General features: G+C 41.9%; 1 protein-coding gene across 1 annotated transcript in view; it reads right to left on the reverse strand.

Moving 5' to 3' along the window:
• The window catches only part of LOC129818802 (band 4.1-like protein 4), an 85,131-nt gene that overhangs the window by 44,011 nt on the left and 13,528 nt on the right, over positions 1–27,592 (reverse strand). The window contains exon 3 of the mRNA XM_055875048.1: positions 9,140–9,244. Coding sequence (XP_055731023.1) covers positions 9,140–9,244 — 105 coding nt within the window. The remainder of the gene's footprint in view (positions 1–9,139; positions 9,245–27,592) is intronic.

The following is a 27,592-nucleotide window of genomic DNA, read 5'->3' on the forward strand; positions in this document are numbered from 1 at the left end:
TGGGATTTCTTGTCATAAATCTTTCCCAGGAGGCAGCTCTGCAGAGTGGTCACTAGCTGGCACAGCCATAAAGTCATAAAATCCGATTTTAAACCGAACCCTGAATTAAAGAGTGACTGCCCCTAAAAAACAACTACTGCCTTTGAAAATGGCCAATATGGCATCAATATGAGTTAGAAACATTTACTCTAGTGTCAAAATGTACTACAAAGTGTAAATAGGATAATTTTGGTCTAAAATGGAGTTTGGAACCTCACTGTGTCACAAGTAAATAAAGGTTGTGTTTGGATTACAGTTATGTCAACAAATCATGCCCCCTTTTGCCAAGCTCTACGTTCAAATTCCCCTTCCGCTTCCCTTCATTGAATGGGGCTCAGTTTTTTCATTGCACAAAACCAACACGTTCAAAAGATCACGGCCATTTGAGACTGAAAAGCTCTATATGGATCAACCATGCAATGCATGCTTCCAGCATTCTCATTCTGAGAAGTAAGCATCCGGCCGTGATCCCATCTGGCCGTGATTGGGAGTCCCATAGGGCGGCGCACAATGGGCCCAGCGTCGTCCGGGTTTGGCCGGGGTAGGCCGCCATTGTAAATAAGACTTTGTTCTTAACCGACTTGCCTAGTTAAATAAAGAAAATATAATACTCTTCTTATCCAGGTAGGCCACTTGATTTCAACATCTAAATAAAGTGAACAGGCTATTGTAGCGACATTAACAACACCTTGCGACCTTGTCAAGAGGTTCAGACCTCCTGGTGTAACAGTTAAAGCCACTGGACCCGGGTACGAGTCCCGATTTGGTCTACACCTCCCGAATTCGCTACATACACTATGTTGTTCAAACAGTTGGAGACAGACAGAATGGTGTATTCATAACAGTTCAACTGTCCTACCTTCTTAGCAAGCAAAAATATCCAAGTTGGCTAGGCTTAAAATACAAAGACTAGCTGGCTACTCACTAGCAGTTATGCTTGAGAGATTGCTTATGACACCTGTGTTAATTTTCTATATTGCCTGCGACCAGAAGTTGGTCATTTAGTGAATGTGCATTGTGCATGGTTCTTGTTAAATTTGTACCAAAAATGGCATTTTCATAGACAGACTTGAAAGCCAGATCACTAATTATTGCAAAAAAGCAGGTTAAACTATTTTGATTATTAGTGGGTCTTATGCTTGAAGGCTTATATTTATCCTAGGTATAATTTTAAAAGCCCTGAATTAATTAGATTATTCCCGACTGTTTGAAATGCAGTGTATTGACTTTTAATTGTGCAACAAAGCTTATTTAGAGAATTCATTAAAATCAAGATACAATATATATTGTGAATCACCCATACGTTTGAAAAGAAAATTGAGATATTCTTTCCAGGCCACATCGCCCAGCCCTACTATCATTGCTAGCATAGCTGACATTAGCTAGCTACCAACTACCTAGCTATCTACTTAACTAGCTAGCTACCTAGCTAGCTGGCTAATGTTAGCGTACATCAATACAACTCGGATTTGGCTTGGAAACACGATAACATTTAAAAGGAGACAAATAATTAGTAGGAAAACCTTTTATCATGATTGTGATGTCGCCAGATTGAATTCAGATGCTGATTAACTTAAGCCAGCTAACTAAGTCTGAGGGGACCACCGTATTTTAGTTAGCTAAGATTAGCATTGTTAGCTTTTATGATGATCTTTAACAGTAACAGTAATGGCAACAATGCCATCTCTCTAAAGTAAATTTGACGACATAATGTGGCAGTTGTTTCCTACTAATTATTTTCCTACTTTAGCAATGTCATCATATTTTTATGCCACTAAGTTAGTGTAATTTAGACAAAACAGTCACATTAGCCACCGAGGTGCAACCCATGTCTAGGGCACAAATAAATACTGTATGCAGCTATGGTGTTACTAGCTAACTCGTGTCTGACTACAATAGTGTACTAACTAGCAGCAACAAACTCAAACCAACCCAGTACCAAAGCAAAACATATCACAGTTGGTTGCGTAGTGTAACGGCACCACCGGCCTGAATCTAATCCAATCCGGAGCCAGTCAGTCTACATCTGTAAAGCATATAATTAGCTTCCAAACAAGATTACGTTATTTCTCGAGCTATGTTTATAATTAAAGGATAATGACAACTGTTGACCCTGTTTTTCTGTTAGACAAAGTACACCGTTGGGTGCCTGATTGATCCCCTGGTCATGAATGGAGGCCGGGACCTACCAGCAGGAGCAAAGATGGGTATCATAACATGTCCAGCAATGTGATTGCAATGGTTTAACCACCTCCAAAAATCATTTCATTCACTGTTATCTTGCTATTTTCACAGCTTGTCAGGCAAAACATCAGACTAAAAGTGTGCAATGTAACATCTCCTCTGTTGGTGCCAGAGTCTCCCACGACTCTTATGAAAAGGACACGCCATCATGAGGCCTCTGATAGTGACCTGAGTTAATTCCCTGATGACACGGACGGCTTCATCAACAACGACAGGTAATGTGCGTTATATGAAATGTTAAAAGTTGTATTAAAAAATACCCGACTTGATAAAATAGTAGGATAATTCCCCAGCTATACAGATGCAAGTAGTAGAGTAATTTTGGTTGTGAAGTGCATTAGAACAAAATGCAATTTACCTCTTGGCTGTCTATTATATCAACATGTCAGAGGCCCTCTCATTCAACACCACCTCATAAGATTGCCTGCTGCAGTTGTTCAAGAGATTTCCAGTTTGCAGCTGAACATGCAGCATAGAGAATACCAGCAATGGGGCCCTGATCAGCATCATGCAGACATGTCTTCACTGTGAGCATTCCTAAGAATGGAACAGTCATCCACATGTTGGCAAGTATCCAGGCAGCAACCTTCATCCGTCAGCAACAACAGCTTTCACAGGCTCATCATTTGTACAAATACAGAAGGTAACCCACGTCATTACTTTGATACATTTGATAACCCAATTGTGAAATAATTTATGTAAACTGATATTATTTTCTGCTTCTTTTCTACTTCTTAGATGAAAATAATGTCATGGGTATAACCTATCCTGGTGGAACAAGCTTATCACTGTGTTCACCATTATGTTTCACTCCACATTTTATGATATGAAGTGAAATAAAGGTGAACACAACGATCAGGTTGGTTCCAGCAGGCTAATCATAACCACCATTGATAATGTAATCAGTGCTCTCTGTGTGTGTGTGTGTGTGTGTGTGTGTCCGACAAGTATCTATAATGAGGGGCCAAGAGCTGATCTATGTTGCTATTGGGGCTCTGGCAAAGTCCTCACCTCTTACCTGCTCACCAAAGTATTCATACCCCTTGACTTATTCCACATTTGTTGTGTTACAGCCTGAATTCAAAATGGATTAAAGAGATGTTTTTCTCACCTGTCTACACGCAATACCCCATAATGACAAAGTGAAATCATGTTTAGAATGTTTTTGCAAATGTATTGGAAATAAAATACAGAAATATATAATTTTACATAAGTATTCACATCCCTGAGTCAATACTTTGTAGAAGCACCTTTGGCAGCAATTACACCTGTGAGTCTTTATGGGTAAGTCTCTAAGAGCTTTACACACCTGGATTGTGCAACATTTGCCTATTACTATTAGATTTTTTTTTCAAGCTCTGTCGAATTGGTTGTTGATCATTTTTAGACAACCATTTTCAGGTCTTGCCATACATTTTCAAGTAGAAACTCTAACTTAGCCAATCAGGAACATTCACTGTCTTCTTGGTAAGCAACTCCAGTGTGCATGTGGCCTTGGTGTTTTAGGTTATTGTCCTGCTGAAAGCTGAATTCATCTCCCAGTGTCTGATGGATAGCAGACTGAACCAGGTGTTCCTCTAGAATTTTGCCTGTGCTTAGCTCCTTTTCTTTTTTTATCCTGAAAAACTGCCCAGTCCTTAACGATTACAAGCATACCCATAACATGATGCAGCCACCACTACCCTTGAAAATATGGAGAGTGGTACCAGTAATGTGTTGTATTGGATTTACCCTAAACATAACACTTTGTATTCAGGACAAAAATAAATGTTTTACTTTAGTGCCTTGTTGCAAACAGGATGCATGTTTTGGAATATTTATATTCTTTACATGCTTCCTTCTTTTCACTCTGTCAATTAGGTTAGTAAGTATAGTGGAGTCACTACAATGTTGTTGAGCCATCCTCAATTTTCTCCTATCACAGCCATTAAACTGTAACTGTTTTAAAGTCACCAATGGCCTCATGGTGAAATCCCTGAGTGGTTCTTTCCTTTCCGGCAACTGAGTTAGCAAGGATGCCTGTATCTTTGTAGTGACTGGGTGTATTGATACAACATCCAAACTGTAAAATTAACAACTTCACCAAGCTCAAAGGGATATTCAATGTCTGCTTTTTTTGTTGTTGACCTATCTACCAACAGGTGCTCTTGGTCTTTGTGTGGAAGAGGCATTTCAGTTGTACAACTGACTAGGTATCCCCCTTTCCCCTTTAATAATGGCTGGAACGGAGCGAATGGATTGGCATCATTTGATGTTTTTGATACCATTACACTGATTCCACTCCAGCCATTACCACGAGCCCATCCCCCCAAATAAGGTGCCACCAACCTCCCAAGTCCATGCAACATATGTGACTTATTAAGAAAATGTGTACTCCTGAACTTATTTAGGCTTGCCATAACAAATGGGTTAGGTAATTATTGACTATAAGGCATTTCAGCTTTTAATGAATGTGTAAAATTGTCTAAAAACATAATTACACTTTGACATTATGGGGTATTGTGTGTAGGCCAGTGACCAAAAATCTCAATTGAATCCATTTTAAATTCAGGCTGTAACACAACAAAATGTGGAAAATGTCGAGGGTTGTGAATACTTCCTGAAGGCATTGTAGTATATGTTTCTGTGTCAGATATCAGCTATCCGAAACTGACAGTTGTAATAGAACAGTGACTGTGTGTACTGTATGTGTTCACAGATGCACAAGATGCATAGAGACCTGGCGCTCAACACATCCACAATGAGGTGATTAATAACACTACAGCACAAATGTCCAGTTATAGCAACACACTTTTCATTCCAGGTGTCACTGATGAACTGGGGCAAACGAGGGCGACAGGTAACCTGGCGGTTAGAGCGTGGGGCCGTTAAACGAAAGGTCACTGGCTCGAATACCCCAGCCAACAAGGTGAAAAAATAATCTAAGTGCCCTTGAGTTTAACCGTAATTTGCTCCAGTACTACTATGGCTGACCCTGTAAAACAATAAAACATACTACTGTTCAAAAGTTTGTGGTCACTTAGAAATGTCCTTGTTTTTGAAAGAAAAGCACATTTTTTGTCCATTAAAATAACATCAAATTGATCTGGATCCCGGGTGGCACAGTGGTCTAGGGCACTGCATCGCAGTGCTAGCTGCGCCACCAGAGTCTCTGGGTTCGCGCCCAGGCTGGGCTGGGTTCGCGCCAAGGCTCTGTCGCAGCCGGCCGCAACCGGGAGGTCCGTGGGGCGACGCACAATTGGCATAGCGTCGTCCGGGTTAGGGATGGTTTGGCCGGTAGGGATATCCTTGTCTCAGTATGTAAAATGTAATGAAATGTAAAAAAAAAAAAAAAAAAAATGTAATAAATGTAATAAATAAAACTCTAAGTCGCTCTGGATAAGAGCGTCTGCTAAATGACTAAAATGTAAATGTAAAATGTAAATCTGATCAGAAATACAGTGTAGACATTGTTAATGTTGTAAATGACTATTGTAGCTGGAAATGGCTAATTTTGAATGGAATATCTACATAGGCATACAGAGGCCCATTATCAGCAACCATCACTCCTGTGTTTCAATGGCATGTTGTGTTAGCTAATCCAAGTTTATCATTTGAAAAGGATAATTGATCATTAGAAAACCCTTTTGCAATTATGTAAGCACAGGTGAAAACTGTTGTACTGATTAAAAAAAGCAATAAAACTGGCCTTCTTTAGACTAGTTGAGTATCTGGAGCATCAGCATTTGTGGGTTCGATTACAGGCTCAAAATGGCCAGAAACAAAGAACTTTCTTCTGAAACTCGTCAGTCTATTCTTGTTCTGAGAAATGAAGGCTATTCCATGCGAGGAATTGCCAAGAAACTGAAGATCTCGTACAACGCTGTGTACTATCCGTTTATTATGTATTATGTAAAAGGTTGTTTAATCTACATGGACCTGTTACTACATTTGAAAGTTATCAGGACACTTAGTTTAGAACAGGAATCATCAACTAGATTCAGCAGCGGGCAAATTTTTTATTGAGCGGATGGTCGGGGGGGTGGAAGATAATTACAAAAAAAGTTTTGATTGCAAATTGACCGAAAAAAGCCCAAACAGATATAATATTTGACTAAAACATAGTAATTTCTCTATACGGAATACTCGGGAATATATTTCCAAAATTAAAATCACTTGGAGATGATTTCCTGGTGTTTTTACAGTCTTTCATGTCCGCGGGCCGCCATTTGGGGAACCCTGGTTTCGAATATCTACATAAATTCCATATTACTCTGTAGGCTACTGGCCTATTCAAAGCTTCCTCTGGTATCTCACCATATATCTGCCTGTAGTTATTGAAATCAACCTGCAGAATTGGGGGGGGGGGGGGGGGGGCGCAGCTGCAGGCAAGGTTCTGACAGATGGGTGTGTGACAGATGGGTGTGTCTTGGTGGTGGCAAGGACACACCCAAGAAACACACACATCAAACCACACACCCAAGCCAACTCACGTTTGGCTTCTGTCATGGCCGCCCGAATTTCTTGAGCAGCAAGCCCAAAAATAGGGCCAAATCAGCGGGTGCAGTTCCCCATTAACCTTAACCACACTGCTAACCCAAAATCCTAACCATAACCTGAAATATTTTTGTTTTCATACATTTTTACGATATAGCCAAGTTTGACTTTGCAGCTGGCCCATCTAGCGGAAATCTGCCCCTAGGGCAAGATTCATGACAATAAACGTCAACCTGCTACAGTATCTATGTTGGTATGTCCTTTACGACTCTAGAGGGTAGGAATGATGTGAATGTGCATGCTGATTCAAACACGCCCTTGGGCCAAATATTACCCAAGCACAGGGAGGATAACCTGCCATAAACAATATCTGTGTATACATTGATAAAATAAATGTTCTATAAAACAGACCGTAAAAGGTCTGTATCTATCCAATAATTAATAATTCTGTAGAAAATAATCTTAACTAATTTTAACATAAAAAACAAGGTTGGCAAAAATTCTAAATCAGATCCCCCGGTCAAACATAGTTGAACATCAACTCAGCGTTACAGAGATTTATCATCTCTAATTATCTCAACAGGATACTGGTTGTCAGATAAACTGGAAAAACACAACACTGAGAAAAACAAGGGTGAAGGTGGAAAACGAGAGAAAGAGAGAGTGAGTGAGTGAGAGAGAGAGAAAGAGAGAGATGGGGTGAGGCATAGAGAGAAAGAGAGAGAGAGAGAGGAGGGGAAAGATAGAGAGAGGGGTAGTGAGAGAGAGAGAGAGAGAGAGAGAGAGAGAGAGAGAGAGAGAGAGAGAGAGAGAGAGTGAGTGAGAGAGAGAGAGAGAGAAAGAGAGAGATGGGGTGAGGCATAGAGAGAAAGAGAGAGAGAGAGAGAGGAGGGGAAAGATAGAGAGAGGGGTAGTGAGAGAGAGAGAGAGAGTGAGAGAGAGAGAGAGAAAGAGAGAGATGGGGTGAGGCATAGAGAGAAAGAGAGAGAGAGAGAGAGAGGAGGGGAAAGATAGAGAGAGGGGTAGTGATGGAGAGAGATGAGAGAGGAGGGGAACGATAGAGAGAGAGGGGTAGTGATGGAGAGAGAGATGAGAGAGGAGGGGAACGATAGAGAGAGAGGGGTAGTGATGGAGAGAGAGATGAGAGAGGAGGGGAACGATAGAGAGAGAGGGGTAGTGATGGAGAGAGAGATGAGGAAAACAAACTGAGCAATGTGGGTTCAAGGTAGACTCAGCGATATGACGTAGATGCAGAAATTAAACAGTATAGTGGGTCAATTTCCACAACAACTAAGAGCTTTGAAGTGCGAGGCTCAACTTATCTGCTGTTTATGGGCCCTGGGCTACACGTGCACTTGTGCAGATACTGTGTGTGACTATGTGAGAGCGTCTTGTATCTTTCATATCTGCGGTTCTGCTCATGACAAAGTAATTTGTCTACCTTTAAGCAGGGACATTAGCAGTAAAATAATGTATCTCTCTTTTTCAAACAATAATCCTCTCTTGTACTTGGGTGTGTGCTTATAGTGCATAGTGCATGCATGTCAGGTCACACATTAGATAAGTCAAACAGAGACAGTGATGCTGCTGTTCCAACATTTTCAGTCTCCTTTTACTGTTTTTCTTTCCCTTAAACATAGCTTTTGAGTCTTGACACATGTACAGAGACATGCTTTCATCCTGCGCAGGTCTGACGATAAATCAGAGCTTGGCCGACAGCCCCCAGAAGGCATTGCACAGGATACCGCCCATCCATGTGAGTGAGAGAGCGGGGGGACGTTGGGAGATTATGGCTGTGTCCCAAACGGCACACTATAGTACACTACTTTTGACCAGAGCCCTATGGGCCCTGGTCAAAAGCAGTGCACTACATAGTGAATAGGGTGCCTTTTGGGACACACTCAGCCTATCATTGTGTTCTTTTATGGCTCTGTACTCTGAGTGTGTGGAGCCCTGGGGCCCTGAATGAGTATTTACTACTCCTTTCCTCCCCTACTCTACCCTGTCATGGCCTGGACCTGCGTGCAACGCACTGTGATGGCACCTTCTGCCAATATTCACAGAACTGTTGTTGTCTTGTCTTTAGAGCATATTAACGCATACTATTTTCACTTTGACTGGGGCAGGCTGAAGCTACCCTTTTCAGATATCTATCCCAGACATCTGCTTCAGAGGGAAATACGCTTTCTAATCTCACCAGCCACTTCGATTAGTGTATATGAAGGAAATATCCTCTCCGGTGCACTATTCATAATGTAATGTCTAAAGCATGCCAAATGCATAACGCCTTCCCTGGTCTACAGTGAGAGTATACTGTACATCTGTATTAATGTATACATTATTTGTATAAATATGTTTATATAAATCATTGGTGACTGACCGTCTGGTGGCTGCGGTCACAGTAGCGCAGCCCGAAGTAGTCTGTCTCTGCCAGGTTCACATGGTTGAACACAAAGTCCAGCACCACCGACCCCTTAGTGGACTTCTGTGTAACACAAGAGGTTAGGAATTAGTGTCTCGGTCACATTCAGATGTGTTGCCAAGCAAAGCCATTCTCAAGTAGATGTCAGTGTTTTTATTTACAGAATATAAGATGGGTGACAGTCATTTTATACTGTAGCTATTAATGCATTCTGAAGCAACATGTAAAGTATTCTGAAATACCATGGTGGACTTCTGTATGGACAGTCATTTTTTGAAGAATAAATAGTTTCAACAAGATATGGCATACAGCAGTGGTCACCAACCGGTCGATCATGTTCGACTGGTCCATCTCCAAGGCATTCCTAGTCGATCACCAAACATTTCTGTAAAAACCCCAACCATAAAGCCTTGCTTTCCTATTTTTTTGTTTTTTTGTTTCGCGCTGTTGGGGGTAGGTGCACTTGATTCAGCAGCCCTAACGCCGGGAAGGCAAAATGTTCCCATACATAACCATTTAATGTGTCTGAAGGTAGAACTCCCAGAGAGAAAATCAAGTGCACCTATAGGCCTACCTTGGGCCAATCAGATAGCTCAGAACACCGTGTCTGCACAGTTTCCTCGAGCTATAGACTGTAAAGATACACCTTGAACATACAGCAAAGTACATACTGTGAGATTTAAAAACTTTTAAAACCATGACTATAGGGAGACTCAACGAATACTGCAACATTCTGCTGTTTTTATGCGTTTGTTTAAGTTGTTATTCAGCACTGCCAACACTTTGTTCAACACCTTCATAAGCCACAAAATGCGGGTTCTCCCAGCTTCCACAAGCTACAACCAGCACTACAGCTACAATGAAGGAGTTTAGCAAAGTGTTCCGATAAGCTTGAGTTGTAATTATCAGCGTCTTTTTTAATATCATGGAATATTTCACTTTCTCTGGTCATAGGAGTAACAACATGAATTGGTGCATGAGGCAGAAATAATGCAGTGTGACTTGCTACTAGCTGGAAGGGTTGCTACTAGCTGGAAGTCTCTGTCCCCTTTTCTCAGCGGAGGGAAGGAGGGTGGAGTAACGATGAGTCGGGGGAGAGGCAGCCTCACCGCTGCTCCCTCCCCTCAGACAGATGCAGGCCATCAGTCCAGTTAAAAAAAAAATAATTAAATAAGCAAATTATCATGCTCACTTAGCTGTGCCTCACAAGTAATACAACAAATGATCTATTACCAGTGTGATCATACACCTACATTTTTTAAATATAATTTCAAAATGGTCTGAGAAGAACAACATTGGCAGGGCAATTCAAGCGTAGCCAATATGCAGTGATAATGTATTGGGGCCTATAGCCTGCTGCACAAACCTCATTGCTACAGAACTGTTTTTAATTGGTTAATGTCGCATAGGCTTACGTTTTTTTAAGTCCTGTTTGAAAAAAGATCCGAGCGGTCGATCTCGGCTTGCATTTTGACTCAAAGTGATCTTGACTAGGACCACTGGCACACAGTATAGCACATATTTGATTCACTTCAGGATGAGGACCTATAGTCTCTCTTTTTAGCTTGCTGCGTCTGGATTTAGAAATAACACGAAGAGACTCTATAAGAGAGCAGACATATGTCTCCAGGGAAATATGAAGAGAGATAAATTATTACTTTGCTATGCAGTAAAAACAGCCTTACACTGCAATTTACACACCTTGCCTCTTATTACCATTTCTTAGAGGCTTGCAAAAGTAATCTGCTAAAAGAAACAAACTTAGAACTCTGGTTTTAGTATGAACCAGACAAACCCCTGTTACAGTAGCAATTCCATAACACCTATCCCACTGTTACAAGATAATTGCCATAAATCTATCTCCTTCGTAGGATGAAGAAAAATCCTTGACCGTATCTTTAGCTCAGTCAGCACTTTTGCTTTCCCTTGTAGATACAGCATCAATCCAAATGTATCCACTGAGGATATAGTGTAAGTATATATTGCGATAGATAACCAATCATTTAATCGAACAAACCAATCCCAACTGGCCAGGCCTCAGCGAGGAGCAAAACCCAACCAAACCCTCCTCTCTCACCTGCATTCAGTTACATTTACATTTGGGGCTCCCGAGTGGCACAGTGGTCTAAGGCACTGCATCTCGGTGCAAGAGACGTCACTACAGTACCTGGTTTGAATCCAGGCTGCATCACATCCGGCCGTGATTGGGAGTCCCATAGGGCGGCACACAATTGGCCCAGCGTCATCCAGGTTTGGCCAGGGTAGGCCTTCATTGTAAATAAGAATTTGTTCTTAACTTACTTGCCTAGTTAAATAAAAAATAAATAAAAATGTTACCTTGAGGGCAATTTGACTACATCCCAAGAGAGGAAATGGATTTCTACTATGGAGGCATCGATGCATAGCCTATGCCAGTAATGAAAGATGGGTGTTTACTCACAGTAAACATCATCTCAAGGTGAGTCAGAGGCTGAAACACACGACAAACACACTAACATTCCAACACAACCAGGGTTTCCTACCCTCCTCTTTTTCCGTTTTCCTTTTCAAAGTCAAGACACACATGCATGCATGTACACACACTCTCAGTTTCCTGGGGTATGATTGAGAGATCATTTCGGGTGGATCATTCACAGACCAGCGGTATGTTTGCTTTGGGTTTGTGTGCGATTTGTTCTTTAGCAGGACACCAACATCCATCTTGGCTGGAGGACATTACTCTCTCTTTACCTAATTCTCTCTGTTTGCTCTTGACACAGAGAGGAGGAAACGGTGCATCAGAGTGTGTGTGTGTTTCTCTCTGAGATACAGTGGAGAGGACTGCTCTTCTTAACCACAAAGCACATTTTTGATGAATCACGTGGTGTACACTGACAAACAGTCAGTATGATTTACGCCCCCAAAGGCATGAGCACACAGACCGTGCTCGGCTGGTTAGAGACCAAACGTGACTGCCTAGAGCAGACTATGCCATTTTCAGCAGTAGGTTTACAATCAGCAGTGTGGGAAAACCTAGTGAATCTATATGGGTTTTTAGAAGTCCCGGCTTACACTCCTATTAAGAATTCAAGAAGTTAAGAGCAGGTTGAGAGCTTGAGAGCTTCAAGTTCCTTGGTGCCCACATCACCAACAAACTAACATGGTCCAAGCACAACATGACAGTCATGAGAAAAACGAGAAAAACCTATTCCCCCTCAGGAGACTGAAAAGATTTGGCATGGGCCCTCAGATCCTCAAAAAGCTTCTATAGCTGCACCATCGAGAGCATCCTGACTGGTTGCATCACTGCCTGGTATGGCAACTATTCGGCCTCCGACCGTAAAGCACTACGGCCCAGTACATCACTGTGGCCAAGCTTCCTGCCATCCAGGACCTCTATACAAGGCGGTGTCAGAGGAAGGCCCTAAACATTGTTAAAGACTCCAGCCACCCTAGTCATAGACTGTTCTCCCTGCTACCACACGGCAAGCTGTTCCAGAGTGCCAAGTCTAGGTCCAAGAGGCCTCTAAACAGCTTCTACCCCCAAGCCATAAGACTCCTGAACATCTAGTCAAATGGCTACCCAGACTATTCGCATTTGCCCCCCCCCCCCCCCGCCACTCCATTGCCACTCTCTGTTGTCATTTATGCATAGTCACTTTAATTAACTCTACCTACATGTACATACTACCTCAACTAACCGGCACCCCCCTGCATATATTGTTATTTTTTTACTGCTGCTCTTTAATTACTTGTTACTTTTATCTCTTATCTGTATTTTTTTAAACTGCACTGTCGGTAAGTCAGCATTTCACTGTAAGGTCTACACCTGTTGTATTCGGTGCATGTGACTAAAATGTTTTGATTTGAAGTCCAAGAAGACTAAAAGACCACATAGTATGTGATGAGTAGGCCCAAGTTCATTCCTAAGACATCTAAAGTAGAGCACTTCCTCATGTTAACAGTTAATTACTTCCTCTGTGATTCAAGACTCATCTGCATGTTTTCATTATCTACTCAATCTGCAGGTGCACTCCCAGTGAATCACAAGTGGGCTGCCTGTGTCTGACACAGGAGACAGGCTCTCTCTCTGTCTTTCTCCCTCTCCCCCTTTCTCTCTCTGATACCCTACTATATATATTGCTCTCCTCTCCCCCCACCTCCCCCTCTTTCAGAGATGTAAACAGGTGAGGGCCCAAAAAGGTGCAATATTTTTTTGCTGAGAAACAATTTTATTTTTTACACATCTACCAATCCATGCCCTTCTTTGTGAGGCATTGAAAAACCTCCCTGGTCTTTGTGGTTGAATCTGTGTTGAATCCTCTTGATTGAGGGAATTTATAGATCATTGTGTGTGGGGTACAGAGATGGGGTAGTTAATCAAAAATCATGTTAACCACTACTATTGAACATGGAATGAGTCCATGCAACTTACTTGCTAATCACATTTCTACTCCTGAACTTATTTAGTCTTACCATAACATACAGTACTCATTGACTCAAGAAATTTCAGCTTTCATTTGTTTTATTAATTTCAAAAAATGTCTACAAACAAAATTCCACTTTGCCATTATGGGGTATTGTGTGTAGATCAGTGACACAAAATCTCAATTGAATCAATTTAAAATTCAGGCTTTAACACAACAAATGTGGAAAAAGTAAAGGCGTGTGAATACTTTCTGAAGGCACTGTAACTAGGCTCTCAAAGAAAGGCCTTATGATATACTGTATGTAATTGTTTTCATAAATAATGACATTTTAGAGGCTAATAAGGCTGGTGGAACCATTCATAGATATTTCCAGGAAGAACCAAAGATACATTTTTTCCTGGTGTCACCCCAGCTTGCCATCATGGGCCCAGGGGCCGACTGCACTCACTGCAACCCCCCCCCCCCCCCATAGTGCTCCTCTCTTATCAACCAGCTCTTTTTTAACCAGCTCATGTTTAAGACAAATACAACACATAAAAGCACCAACGGAGATACAACGTACCACTATAACTGTGCCTCTCTTGCCTCCCTGTTGTGCAGTCTGACGCTGCATTTTCTCTGCTGTCACTGTCTGTTTGTCTATCTGTCTGTCTCTGATTCGCCTTGTGCTCCTCTGTGTCATTCCTAAGTGCTATTTGCTATTACATACAGTATAGAGCCAACAAATGAAGGAACTGGCAGTACATCTGTGTCTTTGTTTCCTTCCTACCTCAAATGCACTCACCTATGAGCTGTCTGGTACCAGAATACCAGGGGTCCACACTACCTGTGCTGGGCCCAGCAACATCCTAGAGTAACACTTTATTTTAAGGGTCCATAATAAACCATTTATAAGGCATTTACAAACTGTTTGCTCACCATATATTAAATCATTACTCCCATATTTTGCAAATGTTAGTAAGCTAGCTATTCACACACCACTGGTCAGCCAAATGCCCAATATAGGCAATTTTGACAACAACAAAAATTGTGCAAAAGTCATAAAGAAAAGACTGGCTCATGGGCAGCCAGCCGTATCCATAAAATATACAGTACCAGTCAAAAGTTTGGACACCTACTCATTAAAGGGTTTGTCTTTATTTTGACTATTTTAGAATAATAGTGAAGACATCAAAACTATGCAATAACACATGGAATCATGTAGTAACCAAAAGTGTTGAACAAATCAAAATATATTTTATATTTGAGATTCTTCAAAGTAGCCACCCTTTGCCAAGCATTTCGTTACACTCGCATTAACATCTGCTAACCATGTGTATGTGACAAATCTTTTGATTTGATTTGACAGCTTTGCACTCGCTTGGCATTCTCTCAACCAGCTTCATGTTGTAGTCACCTGGAATGCATTTCAATTAACAGGTGTGCCTTGTTAAAAGTTAATTTGTGATATTTCTTTCTTTAATGTGTTTGAGCCAATCAGTTGTGTTGTGACAAGGTAGGGTTGGTATATAGAAGATAGCCCTATTTTGTAAAATACCAAGTCCATATTATGGCAAGAACAGCTCAAATAAACAAAGAGAAATGACAGTCCATCATTACAAGTAAAAGTTCAAGTAAAAGACATCTCAACATCAACTGTTCAAAGGAGATTACGTGAATCAGGCCTTCATGGTCAAATTGCTGTAAAGAAACCAGAGGTTGTCACGTTCCTGACCTGTGTTCTGTTGTTTTGTATTTGTGGTATGGTCAGGGCGTGAGTTTTGGGTGGGCAGTCTATGTTTTCTGTTTCTATGTTGGTTTTGGGTTGCCTGGTATGGCTCTTAATTAGAGGCAGGTGTTTTGCGTTTTCCTCTAATTGAGAGTCATATTAAGGTAGGGTGTTCTCACTGTTTGTTTGTGGGTGATTGTCGTCCGTGTCTGTGTCTGCGCACCACACGGGACTGTAGCGTTTGTTCGTTCGTTTGTTATAGTCTGTACCTGTTCCTTCGTGCTTCGTGTTTTATGTAAGTACTCTCGTTCAGGTCTGTCTATTTCGTTTTGTTGTTTTGTAAATTTATCAAGTGTTCTTCGTGTGTTTAGTTTCGTCTGGTTAATAAAGTATCATTATGTATTCACAACCCGCTGCATGTTGGTCGAATCACTACTCCTCCTCTTCGTATGAAGAGGAGGAGGAACACCGTTACAGAGGTTGACCGATACCGATTATTGAAGGACCAAAAAAAGCCGATACCGATTAATCTGACGATTTAGATATATATATTTATTTATTTGTAATAATGACAATTACAACAATACTGAATGAACAATGAACACTTTTATTTTAACTTAATATAATACATAAATAAAATCTATTTAGTCTCAAATAAATAATGAAACATGCTCAATTTGGTTTAAATAATGCAAAAACACTGTGTTGGAGAAGAAAGTAAAAGCGCAATATGTGCCATGTAAAAAAGCTAACGTTTAAGTTCCTTGCCCAGAACATATGAAAGCTGGTGGTTCAATATTTACAGTTTTAGGTTGTAGTTATTATAGGTATTATGACGTGTAAACTATTTCTCTCTATACCATTTGTATTTCATATAACTTTGACTATTGTATGTTTTTATAGGCACTTTAGTACTTTAATAGCCTAATCTCAGGAGTTGATAGGCTTGAAGTCATAAACAGCGCTGTGAATCAAGCATTGCTAAGAGCTGCTGGCAAACACAGTAAAGTTTGAATGAATGCTTATGAGCCTGCTGCTGCCTACCACCGCTTAGTCAGACTGCTCTATCAAATATCAAATCATAGACTTAATTATAATATAATAAACACAGAAATACGAGCCTTTGGTCATTAATATAGTCAAATCCGGAAACTATAATTTCGAAAACAAAAACGGTTTATTCTTTCAGTGAAATACGGAACCGTTCCGCATTTTATCTAACGGGTGGCATCCCTAAGTCTAAATATTGCTGTTACATTGCACAACCTTCAGTGTTATGTCATAATTATTTACAATTCTGGCAAATTAGTTCGCAATGAGCCAGGCGGCCCAAACTGTTGCATATACCCTAACTCTGCGTGCAATGAACGCAAGACAAGTGACACAATTTCCCTAGTTAAAATTGCCTGCTAACATGAATTTCTTTTAACTAAGTATGCAGGTTTAAAAAATATATACTACTGTGTATTGATTTTAAGAAAAACATTGATGTTTATGGCTAGGTACATTCGTGCAACAATTGTGCTTTTTTTGCGAATGCGCTTTTGTTAAATCATCACCCGTTTGGCTGTGATTCGCTGATAAATTAACAGGCACCGTATTGATTATATGCAACGCAGGACAAGCTAGTTAACCTAGTAATAACATCAACCATGTATAGTTAACTAGTGATTATGTGAAGATTGATTGTTTTTTTATAAGATACGTTTAATGCTAGCTAGCAACTTACCTTGGCTCCTTGCTGCACTCGCGTAACAGGTGGTCAGCCTGCCACACAGTTTCCTGGTGGAATGCAATGTAATTGGCGTCCAAAAATGCAGATTACAGATTGTTATGAAAACTTGAAATCGGTCCTAATTAATCAGCCATGATGATTAATCGGTCGACCTCTAAAAGAAACCACTACTAAAGGACACCAATAAGAAGAAGACACTTGCTTGGGCCAAGAAACACGAGCAATGGACATGGTGGAAATATGTTTGTTGGTCTGATGAGTCAAAATGTTAGAGATTTTTGGTTCCAACCACCGTGTCTTTGTGAGATGCAGAGTAGGTGAACGGATGATCTCTGCATGTGTGGTTCGCACCGTGAAGCATGGAGGAGGAGGTGTGATGGTTTGGGGGTGCTTTGCTGGTTACTCTGTCTGGGATTTATTTAGAATTCAAGGCAAACTTAACCAGCATGGCTACCACATCATTCTGCAGCTACACGCCATCCCATCTGGTTTGCGCTTAGTGGGACTATCATTTCCCTGCACCCAGGTAGAGGCCTACTACCAGCAGGAACATGGAACACTCCATGTCTGTAAGTCATGCATATTTAAAAAAAATAAAAATAAAATATGTATAGCTAATACTCCACTCACATGAGGAGTGGAGAAGCCCTATGCCCCATAAACCTGTCTACTCCTGGAGTAACTCCCTGTCAGAGATACTGTGATTAGAGGGTTTCGCAGGAGGCCCTGGGGGGTGAGGGCTTAGGTGTCAGGGGGTGTGAGAGCGAAGTTACAGAGTAAGGCTACCGTCAAACCAAAATGCATGAACCGCATGTCCAACGAGGCTGTTTGGTGGGGAAGAATGCTGTTTTTACATTTTTAATTGGTTGATGGATTGTCTCGATGGACACACCCAATTTATCTGATTTGACCCTTATAGTCCTCAATCAACAATGTAAATGTTAACTCTTGCTGCTTTCTCTTTCAAGAGCATTCAGTATGTTTATACATCTCTCTACAGGTGCAACAGAGAGGAATATTCCAAGGACCTCCAGAGCCTTCATACCAACTACATGTAATCTCTCCAGAGCGCAGAGAAGTAAGCTCTGCTGGTGGTAACATACTTTATGCAAACCTCCTTCACTAAGGTGGTGTGATTATAAACCGGGTGATTCGAGCCCTGAATGCTAGTTGGTTGACAGCTGTGGTATATCAGACTGTATACCACAAGTATGACAAAACATTTATTTTTACTGCTCTAATAATGTTGGTAACCAGTTTATAATAGCAATAAGGCAACTCGGGTTTGTGGTATATGGCCAATATACCACGGTTAAGGGCTGTATGCAGGCTCTCTGTGTTGGGTCGTGCATAAGAACAGCCCTTAGTCTCCCAGACTTTTATTAAAACTAATGTGTCGTCCCCTATTCCCAGGTGAGTCGACTGGGCCATGGAACTCCAGAGCAGCACATCAAAAACCTGCCACCCTGTTGTCAGCAAACAGTTCCCTGAGGAAGGATGCCACTCTCAAGGCTTCAAATGGTCAAATTTGAAATAAACAAGGTTACAAAAAAAAAAATTATCCTGTTATTTTTACTAACTACTCTGGTAACTTAAACATCTGACAACATGCAGATTTTCTCTATCAAGACAACACTTAGAGCGTATGATTCAAAAAGGTTTAAAATCAATGAAAGTCTCATATCAAGGGTGAATACATTTTCATTCATGTATATAAAGACATCACACAGGTGTGCAGACTAAATATACATCCCAGCTAAGACTGAAAAAGAGGATAAATAGGGTGCGTTTAGACAGGCACCCCAAGTCTGATCTTTTTTCGCAAATTGGTCTTTTGACCAATCAGATCAGCTCTGAAAAATATGATGTAAAAAAATAAATATATGTGATTGGTCAAAAGACCAATTAGTGAAAAAAAAGATCAGAACAGGGCTACCAGTCTAAACACAGGCAGGGCCAAGTGAATATAAGTCTGTTCTTGTGTTCGTAGCAGTTTGTATGAATTTAAGTAGTTACATAAATCAACTCAAATTATATTGGTCACATACACATGGTTAGCGAGTGTAGCAAAATGCTTGTGCTTCTAGTTCCGACAGTGCAGCAATATCTAACAAGTAATCAAAACATTCCACAACAACTACCTTATACACACAAATTTAAGTAAAGGAATGGAATAAGAATATATACATATAAATATATGGATGAGCAATGACCGAGCGGCATAGGCAAGATGCAATAGATGGTATAAAATACAGTATATAGATATGAGATGAGTTTTGCAAGACATGTAAACATTATTCAAGTGGCATTATTAAAGTGACTAGTTATCCATTTATTAATGTGGCCAACGATTTCAAGTCTGTATGTAGGCAGAAGCCTCACTGTGTTAGTGATGGCTGTTTAACAGTCTGATGGCCTTGAGATAGAAGCTATTTTTTCAGTCTCTCGGTCCCAGCTTTCATGCACCTGTACTGACCTCGCCTTCTGGATGATAGCGGGGTGAAGAGGCAGTGGCGCGGGTGGTTGTTGTCCTTGATGATCTTTTTGCCCTTCCTTTGACATAGGGTGCTGTAGGTGTTCTGGAGGGCAGGTAGTTTGCCCCCGGTGGTGTGTTATGCAGACCGCACTACCCTCTGGAGAGCCTTGTGGTTATAGGTGGTACAGTTGCCGTACCAGGCGGTGATGCAGCCCGACAAGAAGGTCTCAATTGTGCATCTGTAGAAGTTTGTGAGAGTTTTAGGTGACAAGCCAAATTTCTTCAGCCTCCTGAGGTTGAAGAGGTGCTGTTGTGCCTTCTTCACCACACTGTCTGTGTGGATGGACCCTTTCAGTTCGTCTATGATGTGTACACTGAGGAACTTAAAAATGTCCACCTTCTCCACTGCTGTCCCGTCGATGTGGAAAGGGGGGTGCTCCCTCGGCTGTTTCCTTAAGTCCACGATCATCTCCTTTGTTTTGTTGACGTTGAGTGAGAGGTTGTTTTTCTGACATCACACTCCGAGTGCCCTCACCTCCTCCCTATAGGCTGTCTCATCATTGTTGGTAATCAAGCCTACTACTGTTGTGTCGTCTGCAAACTCGATGATTGAGTTGGAGGCGTGCATGGCCACACAGTCATGGGTGAACAAGGAGTACAGGAGGGGGCTGAGCACGCACCCTTGTGGGGTGTTGAGGATCAACGAAGTCGAGATGTTGTTTCCTACCTTTACCACCTGGGGGGGGGGGGGGGGGGGGGGGGGGGGTCAGAAAGTCCAGGACCCAATTTCACAGGGCGGGTTGAGACCAAGGGCCTCAAGCTTAATGATGAGCTTGGAAGGTACTATGGTGTTGAATGCTGAGCTGTAGACAATGAACAGCAGTCTTACATTGGTATTCCTCTTGTCCAGATGGGATATGGCAGTGTGCAGTGTGATGGCAATTGCATTGTCTGTGGACCTGTTGGGGCGGTATGCAAATTGAAGTGGGTCCAGGGTGACAGGTAAGGTGGAGGTGATATGATCCTTGACTAGTCTCTCAAAGCACTTCATGATGACGGAAGTTAATGCTACGGGGCGATAGTCATTTAGTTCAGTTACCTTTGCCTTCTTGGGTACAGGAACAATGGTGGCCATCTTGAAGCATGTGCGGACAGCAGACTGGGATAAGGAGAGATTTAATATATCTGTAAATACACCAGCCAGCTGGTCTGCGCATGCTCTGAGGACGTGGCTAGGGATGCCATCTGGGCTGGCAGCCCAGAGACATTTCAGCAGTGGGTAGCCTATAAAATAATGATAGACTAACTAAATAGCTCATTCAAAACATAACTAACCATGCTACAAGCTATTCGCTAGTTAATTTGTATCTTTAAGCATTAATGTCGTTGACTCATTGTTGCCTTTCTACCAGCAGTGTTGAGAAATAAATCTGACACCATTATTTGAAAGCTGGAATTGCCCTCTATTAAACAGTAGGCTAGCCATGTAATTCTGACAATGTTAAAAATAGTCTAAAAATAGCCTAATTGACAAATAGCTTCCATGCTGGGCATAGATCTCCATTGAAACCATATTTTAGCCTTATAAGGTTATAGATAAACATGTTTAATCCCTGCTTTAACACACCACATTGTAGCCTAAACAGCAGCTGCTCAGCAGGACCTTGATAGGCAGACTTGGGTGTGTTTAAGGGCTGGATCAAAAGCCTGCATACCCAGAAGCTCTTCAGATGGAGGGTAGACCACATTTGTTTTATACAGTAACCTAACAGTGCAGTTATTATACTTTGTGGAGGGTTAAGTGCCTTGATCAAGGGCACAACGGCAGGAGATAGTACCCTTCATGGGATCAGAGACCAGTTGCCTTCTAGTGTCAATACCACATTTATGCTGTCTTTTTCATGTAGGCTACATAGAGACGCCACCAATTATTGGTCATGAACATTTTGTTCAAATGATGGAGAATTCATGGAAAAGTCATGAAATTCCATCTGTCAAAATGTGTATGAACTCTTAACAGTGAAAAATCTGAGGTCTCTATAGCATAATGTCATTTGGGAATTTCTGTGAACAGTCTAATGGATCAACTTGTAAAAAGACAGCTCTTGCACCTCTTTCATCCCAAATCAAGCATTAGTAGGGATGTATTCTGTGCTCTGTAAACGATTTGACCATTCACGTAGATGGCCTATTTTGAAATCAAAATGGTGAATATCGCCAAAAAGCGCCAAGTTTTCTTCCCTGCACTTTAACCACCTCTCCCCCTACCTTCCCCCTCTTTTACCAGCCTTTTCCCCCTCTTTACTTTTCTCTTTCTCTCCCTCTCTCTCTGATTAAAGCACATGATGCATACTAGCTAGACAGTTGTCTCACACGTCACACCAGCTCTGTACATTATTCATAAAGACATGCTCCGTAACTTTGACAACTAGTAAGTCTTTTTTAAACCTTTGGGCTGGATGTGTCAATGTGTAGCTCATACATGCACAATCTATGACAAGAATTACGGTCTTACCTCAATAAGCCACGAAATCCCTAGTTTGGAAGCGACTGTTTACTGGATGCGGTGTGGCGCCATTTTCCCCCACGTGGGCCAGCACCCTGGCATTTCAAGTTTCAGCCAATGAGCTTTAGCCCCTTGCCATTTGAGTGACAGCTAGCCAGATGCACACATAGCAGAGCAAGCAAGAGAGAGAAAAGACGTGGTGCACTTATCTGCATATACTATATGTGACATAATACTACATTTGAGGACCTCTTTTGGCTCGTGAGCACTACTTTCAGAACTGCTGGCCCAAAAAAATCGACAAAAGTACCAGAGAATCTCTTTAACATCCTCTACACTTCCTCCCATTGATACATTCTCACATAACAGACAAACCTTTGACAACAACAAATACACAGGTGGTGAAATTGAAAACAGCATGTACTGTAAACTCCTGTGTAGTAAATCAACACCTGTGGAGGCCTACTGTGACTTTGCAGGTATTCACAGTTCTGCCAAGACTAAGTAGAGAGACTGTATTAGTGCAGTTCTGACAATTATTCTCAAAGCATGAATCCAACATCGTCTCCTCCTACTCCATCCTCCCTCCTCAACCAACCGGCACCACAAACACAACAACCAAACCTCAGCTGTAGTCTTTTGATGTCACATAATTGCCGTGCTCAACTTGTTTTCATTTCAAAGACTCCACATGTCGACTTCACTTGTCTTTCTGCACCTCATTTATCATAAGACATTATGAATACGACTGCTGTGATTCGACGTGCCATGAGTTCTGTGATTATGACCGCTTTTTGACAACCGCATATCGTTTGTCTATGCTACGCTGAATAAAACCTACGCTTATTAAGTCTACTATAATAATACAGTACATTGAGTCTGATTGCTTTGGATGAGAGAACTTCTCAATGTCTATGTGAGCACAGAATCTATTCTACCCCATGTCGCTTACAGAGTTTGCAGGATCATGGTGTGACCATATTTGTAGTGCTTATGTTCATTCATGACTCACAGGTATACCACAACCCACGTTAACATCCTTTTTGCACTCAGTTACCATTGCGTGATTAGCTGCGGAGAAGAAAGCATCGAACTCATTTTCAGACTGGCCAGGCAAACAGGGAATAATTGTGATCACTGGTGCTTTCTCTGGCCCTAAGTACCCAAAGGGGGAAAACACACTGAGTGAGCTATAAATTGATCATCCATTTGAGTTCATTCTTTACTGCAAGGTTTTACCCTTGTTTGACATTCTACTTCTTGCTTGTTGACTTGACCTTTCTCTGACTGGTTTTGGAATTGCAGTGAAACACGCAACTATGCTTTCTGTGTTAGGATAGGCAGCCCCCAGCTGTCAGATATGGTAGAAGCGCTCAAGCAGTAAGGATTCCAACTAACTCCAGAATCTCAATTTCTGTTTAAAGACCAATGGCTCTAATAAGGAAGTTAGTGTATGGCTGTTACAACTTACAGGGCATCTTTCCCTTAGGAACTCAGTAGTACAGTACATATGGTCTCAGTGAATGTATGTAGAGTACATACTATGGAGGCCTACATACTTAAGTACATGGTCTCAGTACAGTATGCATGGTTGGTCTCGGTTTGTCTCGGCACTTTTAGGGAGGAAGGCCCTAAAAATGGTCAAAGACTCTAGCCACCCAAGTCATAGATTATTCTCTCTGGTACCGCACGGCAAGCGATACCGATGCACCAAGTCTAGAACCAACAGGACTGCTAAATGGTTAGTTAAATAGTTAACCAAATAGCTACCCGGACTATCTGCATTGACGCTTTTTGCAAGTCTTTTGGCTCATCACATAGGCTGCTGTTACTGTTTATTATCTATCCTGTTGCCTAGTCACTTTATTCCTAGTTATATGTACATATCTACCTCAATTACCTCGTACCCCTGCACATCGACTCGGTACTGGTACCCCGTGTATTTAGCAAAGTTAGCGTTACTCATTTTGTATTTATTATTACGTGTTATTACCTTTCTATACTATTATTTTCTTTCACTCTGCATTGTTGGGAAGGGCCCGTAAGTAAGCATTGCACTGTTTGTCTAAACTTGTTGTTTACGAAGCATGTGACGAATACAATTTGATTATGATTTAATTTGTCACAGTGTCTCCCAGGGCAGAGCAACAGCCATTGTTATAGGGCTCCTCCCCATTACAGTAACTGAAAACCCTGACCCCCGGCAGGAAAGAACTGTGGTGTGACTGACTGTACTGTATGACATCATCCAGTTGCCGACCAGACCAACACCCTCAGGCTCTGCAGTGGATCCAGGGCCAAGCAGCAGCTAGCACTGTCACGGAACAGACGCTGACATGTTTTCCCATAGGGGCCCTTACCGACCAACCCTCTCTCCCTCCCAACTCTCCCATACACACTCCCCTCCTTCCCCGCCCTACTAACCTTCCCATGTACTGTACACTCCATACCCTTCTTCCCAACACTTCCATAATTGCTCACTAGCCTCCCTCCCTTCCTCCCTGCATTACTCCTCTATCTCCCCCACTGATAAGGTAGCTCTGGTGGTCAGGGTGAGATTGTTAAAATAACACTGACTAGGAAAAAGAGGAAGGGAGAGAAAATATGCAGGTAACTGCCAAAATAAAGGAAACACTTGATGAAATGAGGAATACAAAGTGTTTCTCTCCACTTTCTGGAGGACTGAGTTTTGAAATCAGGGGAATTAGAGTATGATAGCTAAGGAGATGGAGAAAGTTCTGTAGTTTGGTTGCAAATATGCAGACGGGTTCAAAAATAGTGTTGTAGAAGGCTGTTGTATGAATTACCTTTCTCCGGATTACATCTTCAAACTAAGGGCAACCATGGCATCTGTGACAGAGAGGGAGAAGCGTCCATCCACGTATACGGGTAAGATTGTCTAGCTAGCCTCATTTTCAGATATTAAGCGTTTCTAATTTTGTCAGAAAGTCGATTTCATTTCAAGTTAAAGTGTACTGTTAGCTAGCTAGCTAACTAACATTAGCTGGCTGGCTCGCTAGCTAACGTTACGTGTATGATCTGTGTAGTTATACTATTCATATCTCAGGGCCATTTGCATTGCTAGTTATAGGCTAATGTTAGCTAGTTAACATTAAACCTGGTTGGTTAGCTACCTGCAGATTCATGCAGGATAGTAACGTCACGTGTTGGGATTATGGTACATTGTTTAGCTAGCTAGCTACATGTCTAAACAAAAGACTCCACTAATGCAAGTAACCATTTCAAAAGAATGATGTCATGGTGACAATTCTCGATAGACGTAGCTGGTAAATTCGCTCTGGCTATCTACTCCGATTTCAGAGCACTCTCGTCTGAGTGTGCCAGAGCACAGAATAACTGCCAAATTTATGAACGCTCAACACCTGTTGAAAATGGCCAGTGTCAGTAAACGTTGGCAAAAAATCATAATGAAATTGTTTCTAGCAGCACAGTTGCAGTCACAAACGCTCTGGATAACATAAAAACAGCCTAACCAGCTCTGCTAGGTCAAGTAAAATGGTCAGAGTGAGCTGTTCTCTCATTTGTGTCTGGAAGTAGCTAGCAAGCTAGCCAACGTTAGTCAGTTAGCTTGGGTGCTTGACTACTCCTTGGCCAGAGTGTCCAGTGTGCGCTCTGAACGACAATTTGACAATGCTCAGAGTTTACAAACACACACTCTGACACACACATTTACGAACAGACCCGTAGTATAAACCAGCATTTCGTCTTGAAATCTTTGGTTGTTTAGTACATGGCCTCACATGTGACTCCTTAAAGTGATGGGTGGAGCTAAGGCTTAAGAGGGTGTGAACGATGCTGAATGGGTGTAGACAAACAGGAGCTCTCCAGTAGGTGTACCAAAACTTTCAAGAAGGGACATTTTCTCAAAAGTGAGGTTACAAGTTTATAAACTTTAAAAGCAGAATTACTTTCCCATTGTTCCTCAACTGTAGTATATGATATACCATTTTGTAGCTCTGAGTCTCTACTTTTATCCAATGTAAAAAACACAATTTCTAATTTTGCTACATATGATCGAGCCGGTCGGTCACATTTCTCTTCCTCATCTGACAACACTAATTATAACTGTATCACATACGCACATAAGACATACCTGTAGAGAGATCCCTTCCAGGTCAGAGAGATCATGTATTAGAGGTCAGAGTTTACAGAGTTCACAGCCAATTAAAGTGTGTGAAATGAGCCCAGCGTGAGTCATTATGCAGATGTGATGCAAATGTCCTCTAGAGGTGAGACTAAGAAATAAAGAGGTGTCCGACTCTTTGTGACCTGACCCGTCTCTACTCTCTAACGCCAGACCACTGGGTAAATAATGAGAGAAACTATATCACTGATCAGCCTTATGAACACAAACACATCCTCGTGCACAATAACGAGAGAAACATATAGATTGAAAAGGACAGCACTGTAAAAGGATCATATTCCGTAATGCATGTATTGCCCTAATAACAATGATCCAGCACCCAACTGTTTTTGAAGTGTGACATGTGAGGGGAGCACATTGGCTATTATTTCATAATGAGAGAAATGCCATCACCGGCCAGCCAACACACTCTTATGAAAACACATCATAGACCTATCAATCAACACTGTAATGCCAGGTATGTACAGGGAGGACACAAGCAATTACCAGTGTAATTTAAAGATCCAGATCTCATTAGCCGTATTGACAGACGCACACACACAGTGTGTCTAAATAAAGGTTACATCCTAGGGAGAGCGAAAGAGAGATTGAGAGAGGTGAAGGCTAAATGTTGTTGATGCTGGAGGCGGTGTATGGATCAGGGCCATCAGTTGAACACAGAATGATGGATTCGTTTCATTATGTCCTTATATGGCAGTACCTAGACAGACCATACTAATCAATACACCTGTCATATTCAGCTGGCATCTATTTAGACAGTAGACAGGGGTATGATATGACAAGTGACAGGCATGTTGATGGCCTTCAGAGGAGGAAGTATTATATTAACAGAGTGAGAATTTTGGGAGTGTGTGTGCGAACATACAGTATATGCAGTATGTGTCTAGTAAGGGTGGTACTCTCCTCTGGCTTGTGCCCCCTATCCCCATGGTAACAGGGTCATCACATGATCATGGTGCGGTCGGTCGGTCTGGCCATCTGCTGCTCTGCGCTGGGTATTTCTGGCTGTTGGGACGTGGTGGTGCTGAGTGCTGCTGGTTAAGGCAGTGTGTGTGTGTGTGTGTGTGGTGGGGGGGGGCGTGTTGGTGCTAAGCGCTACTGGTTAGGGCAGTGGAGATGGGGCGGGGGGGGGGGGGGGGGATGGGGCGTAAGGGGACAGTTTTGGGTTGTAGTGCGGAGGACGGAGGTTTGGATGAGGGCCACTGACTCCTCTCCGACCAGGCACATCAACTCCGTGGGGGGATAAGAGGTATGGGGGAGAGGGGAGGAGGGAGGTCGTGAGCAGATGTTCCCTTTTCCCACTGGGACCTCCACAGAGCCTTTGTAGAACCACTTTCCCTCTCAACTCTCTGTAAATGAGTGCAGCGTGCTCCGTGGCGAGGGAGAGAGAGTGAGATAGAGAGAGAGAGGCA

The sequence above is a fragment of the Salvelinus fontinalis genome, chromosome 21 (genome assembly GCF_029448725.1).
Source record: "Salvelinus fontinalis isolate EN_2023a chromosome 21, ASM2944872v1, whole genome shotgun sequence".
NCBI lineage: Eukaryota > Metazoa > Chordata > Actinopteri > Salmoniformes > Salmonidae > Salvelinus > Salvelinus fontinalis.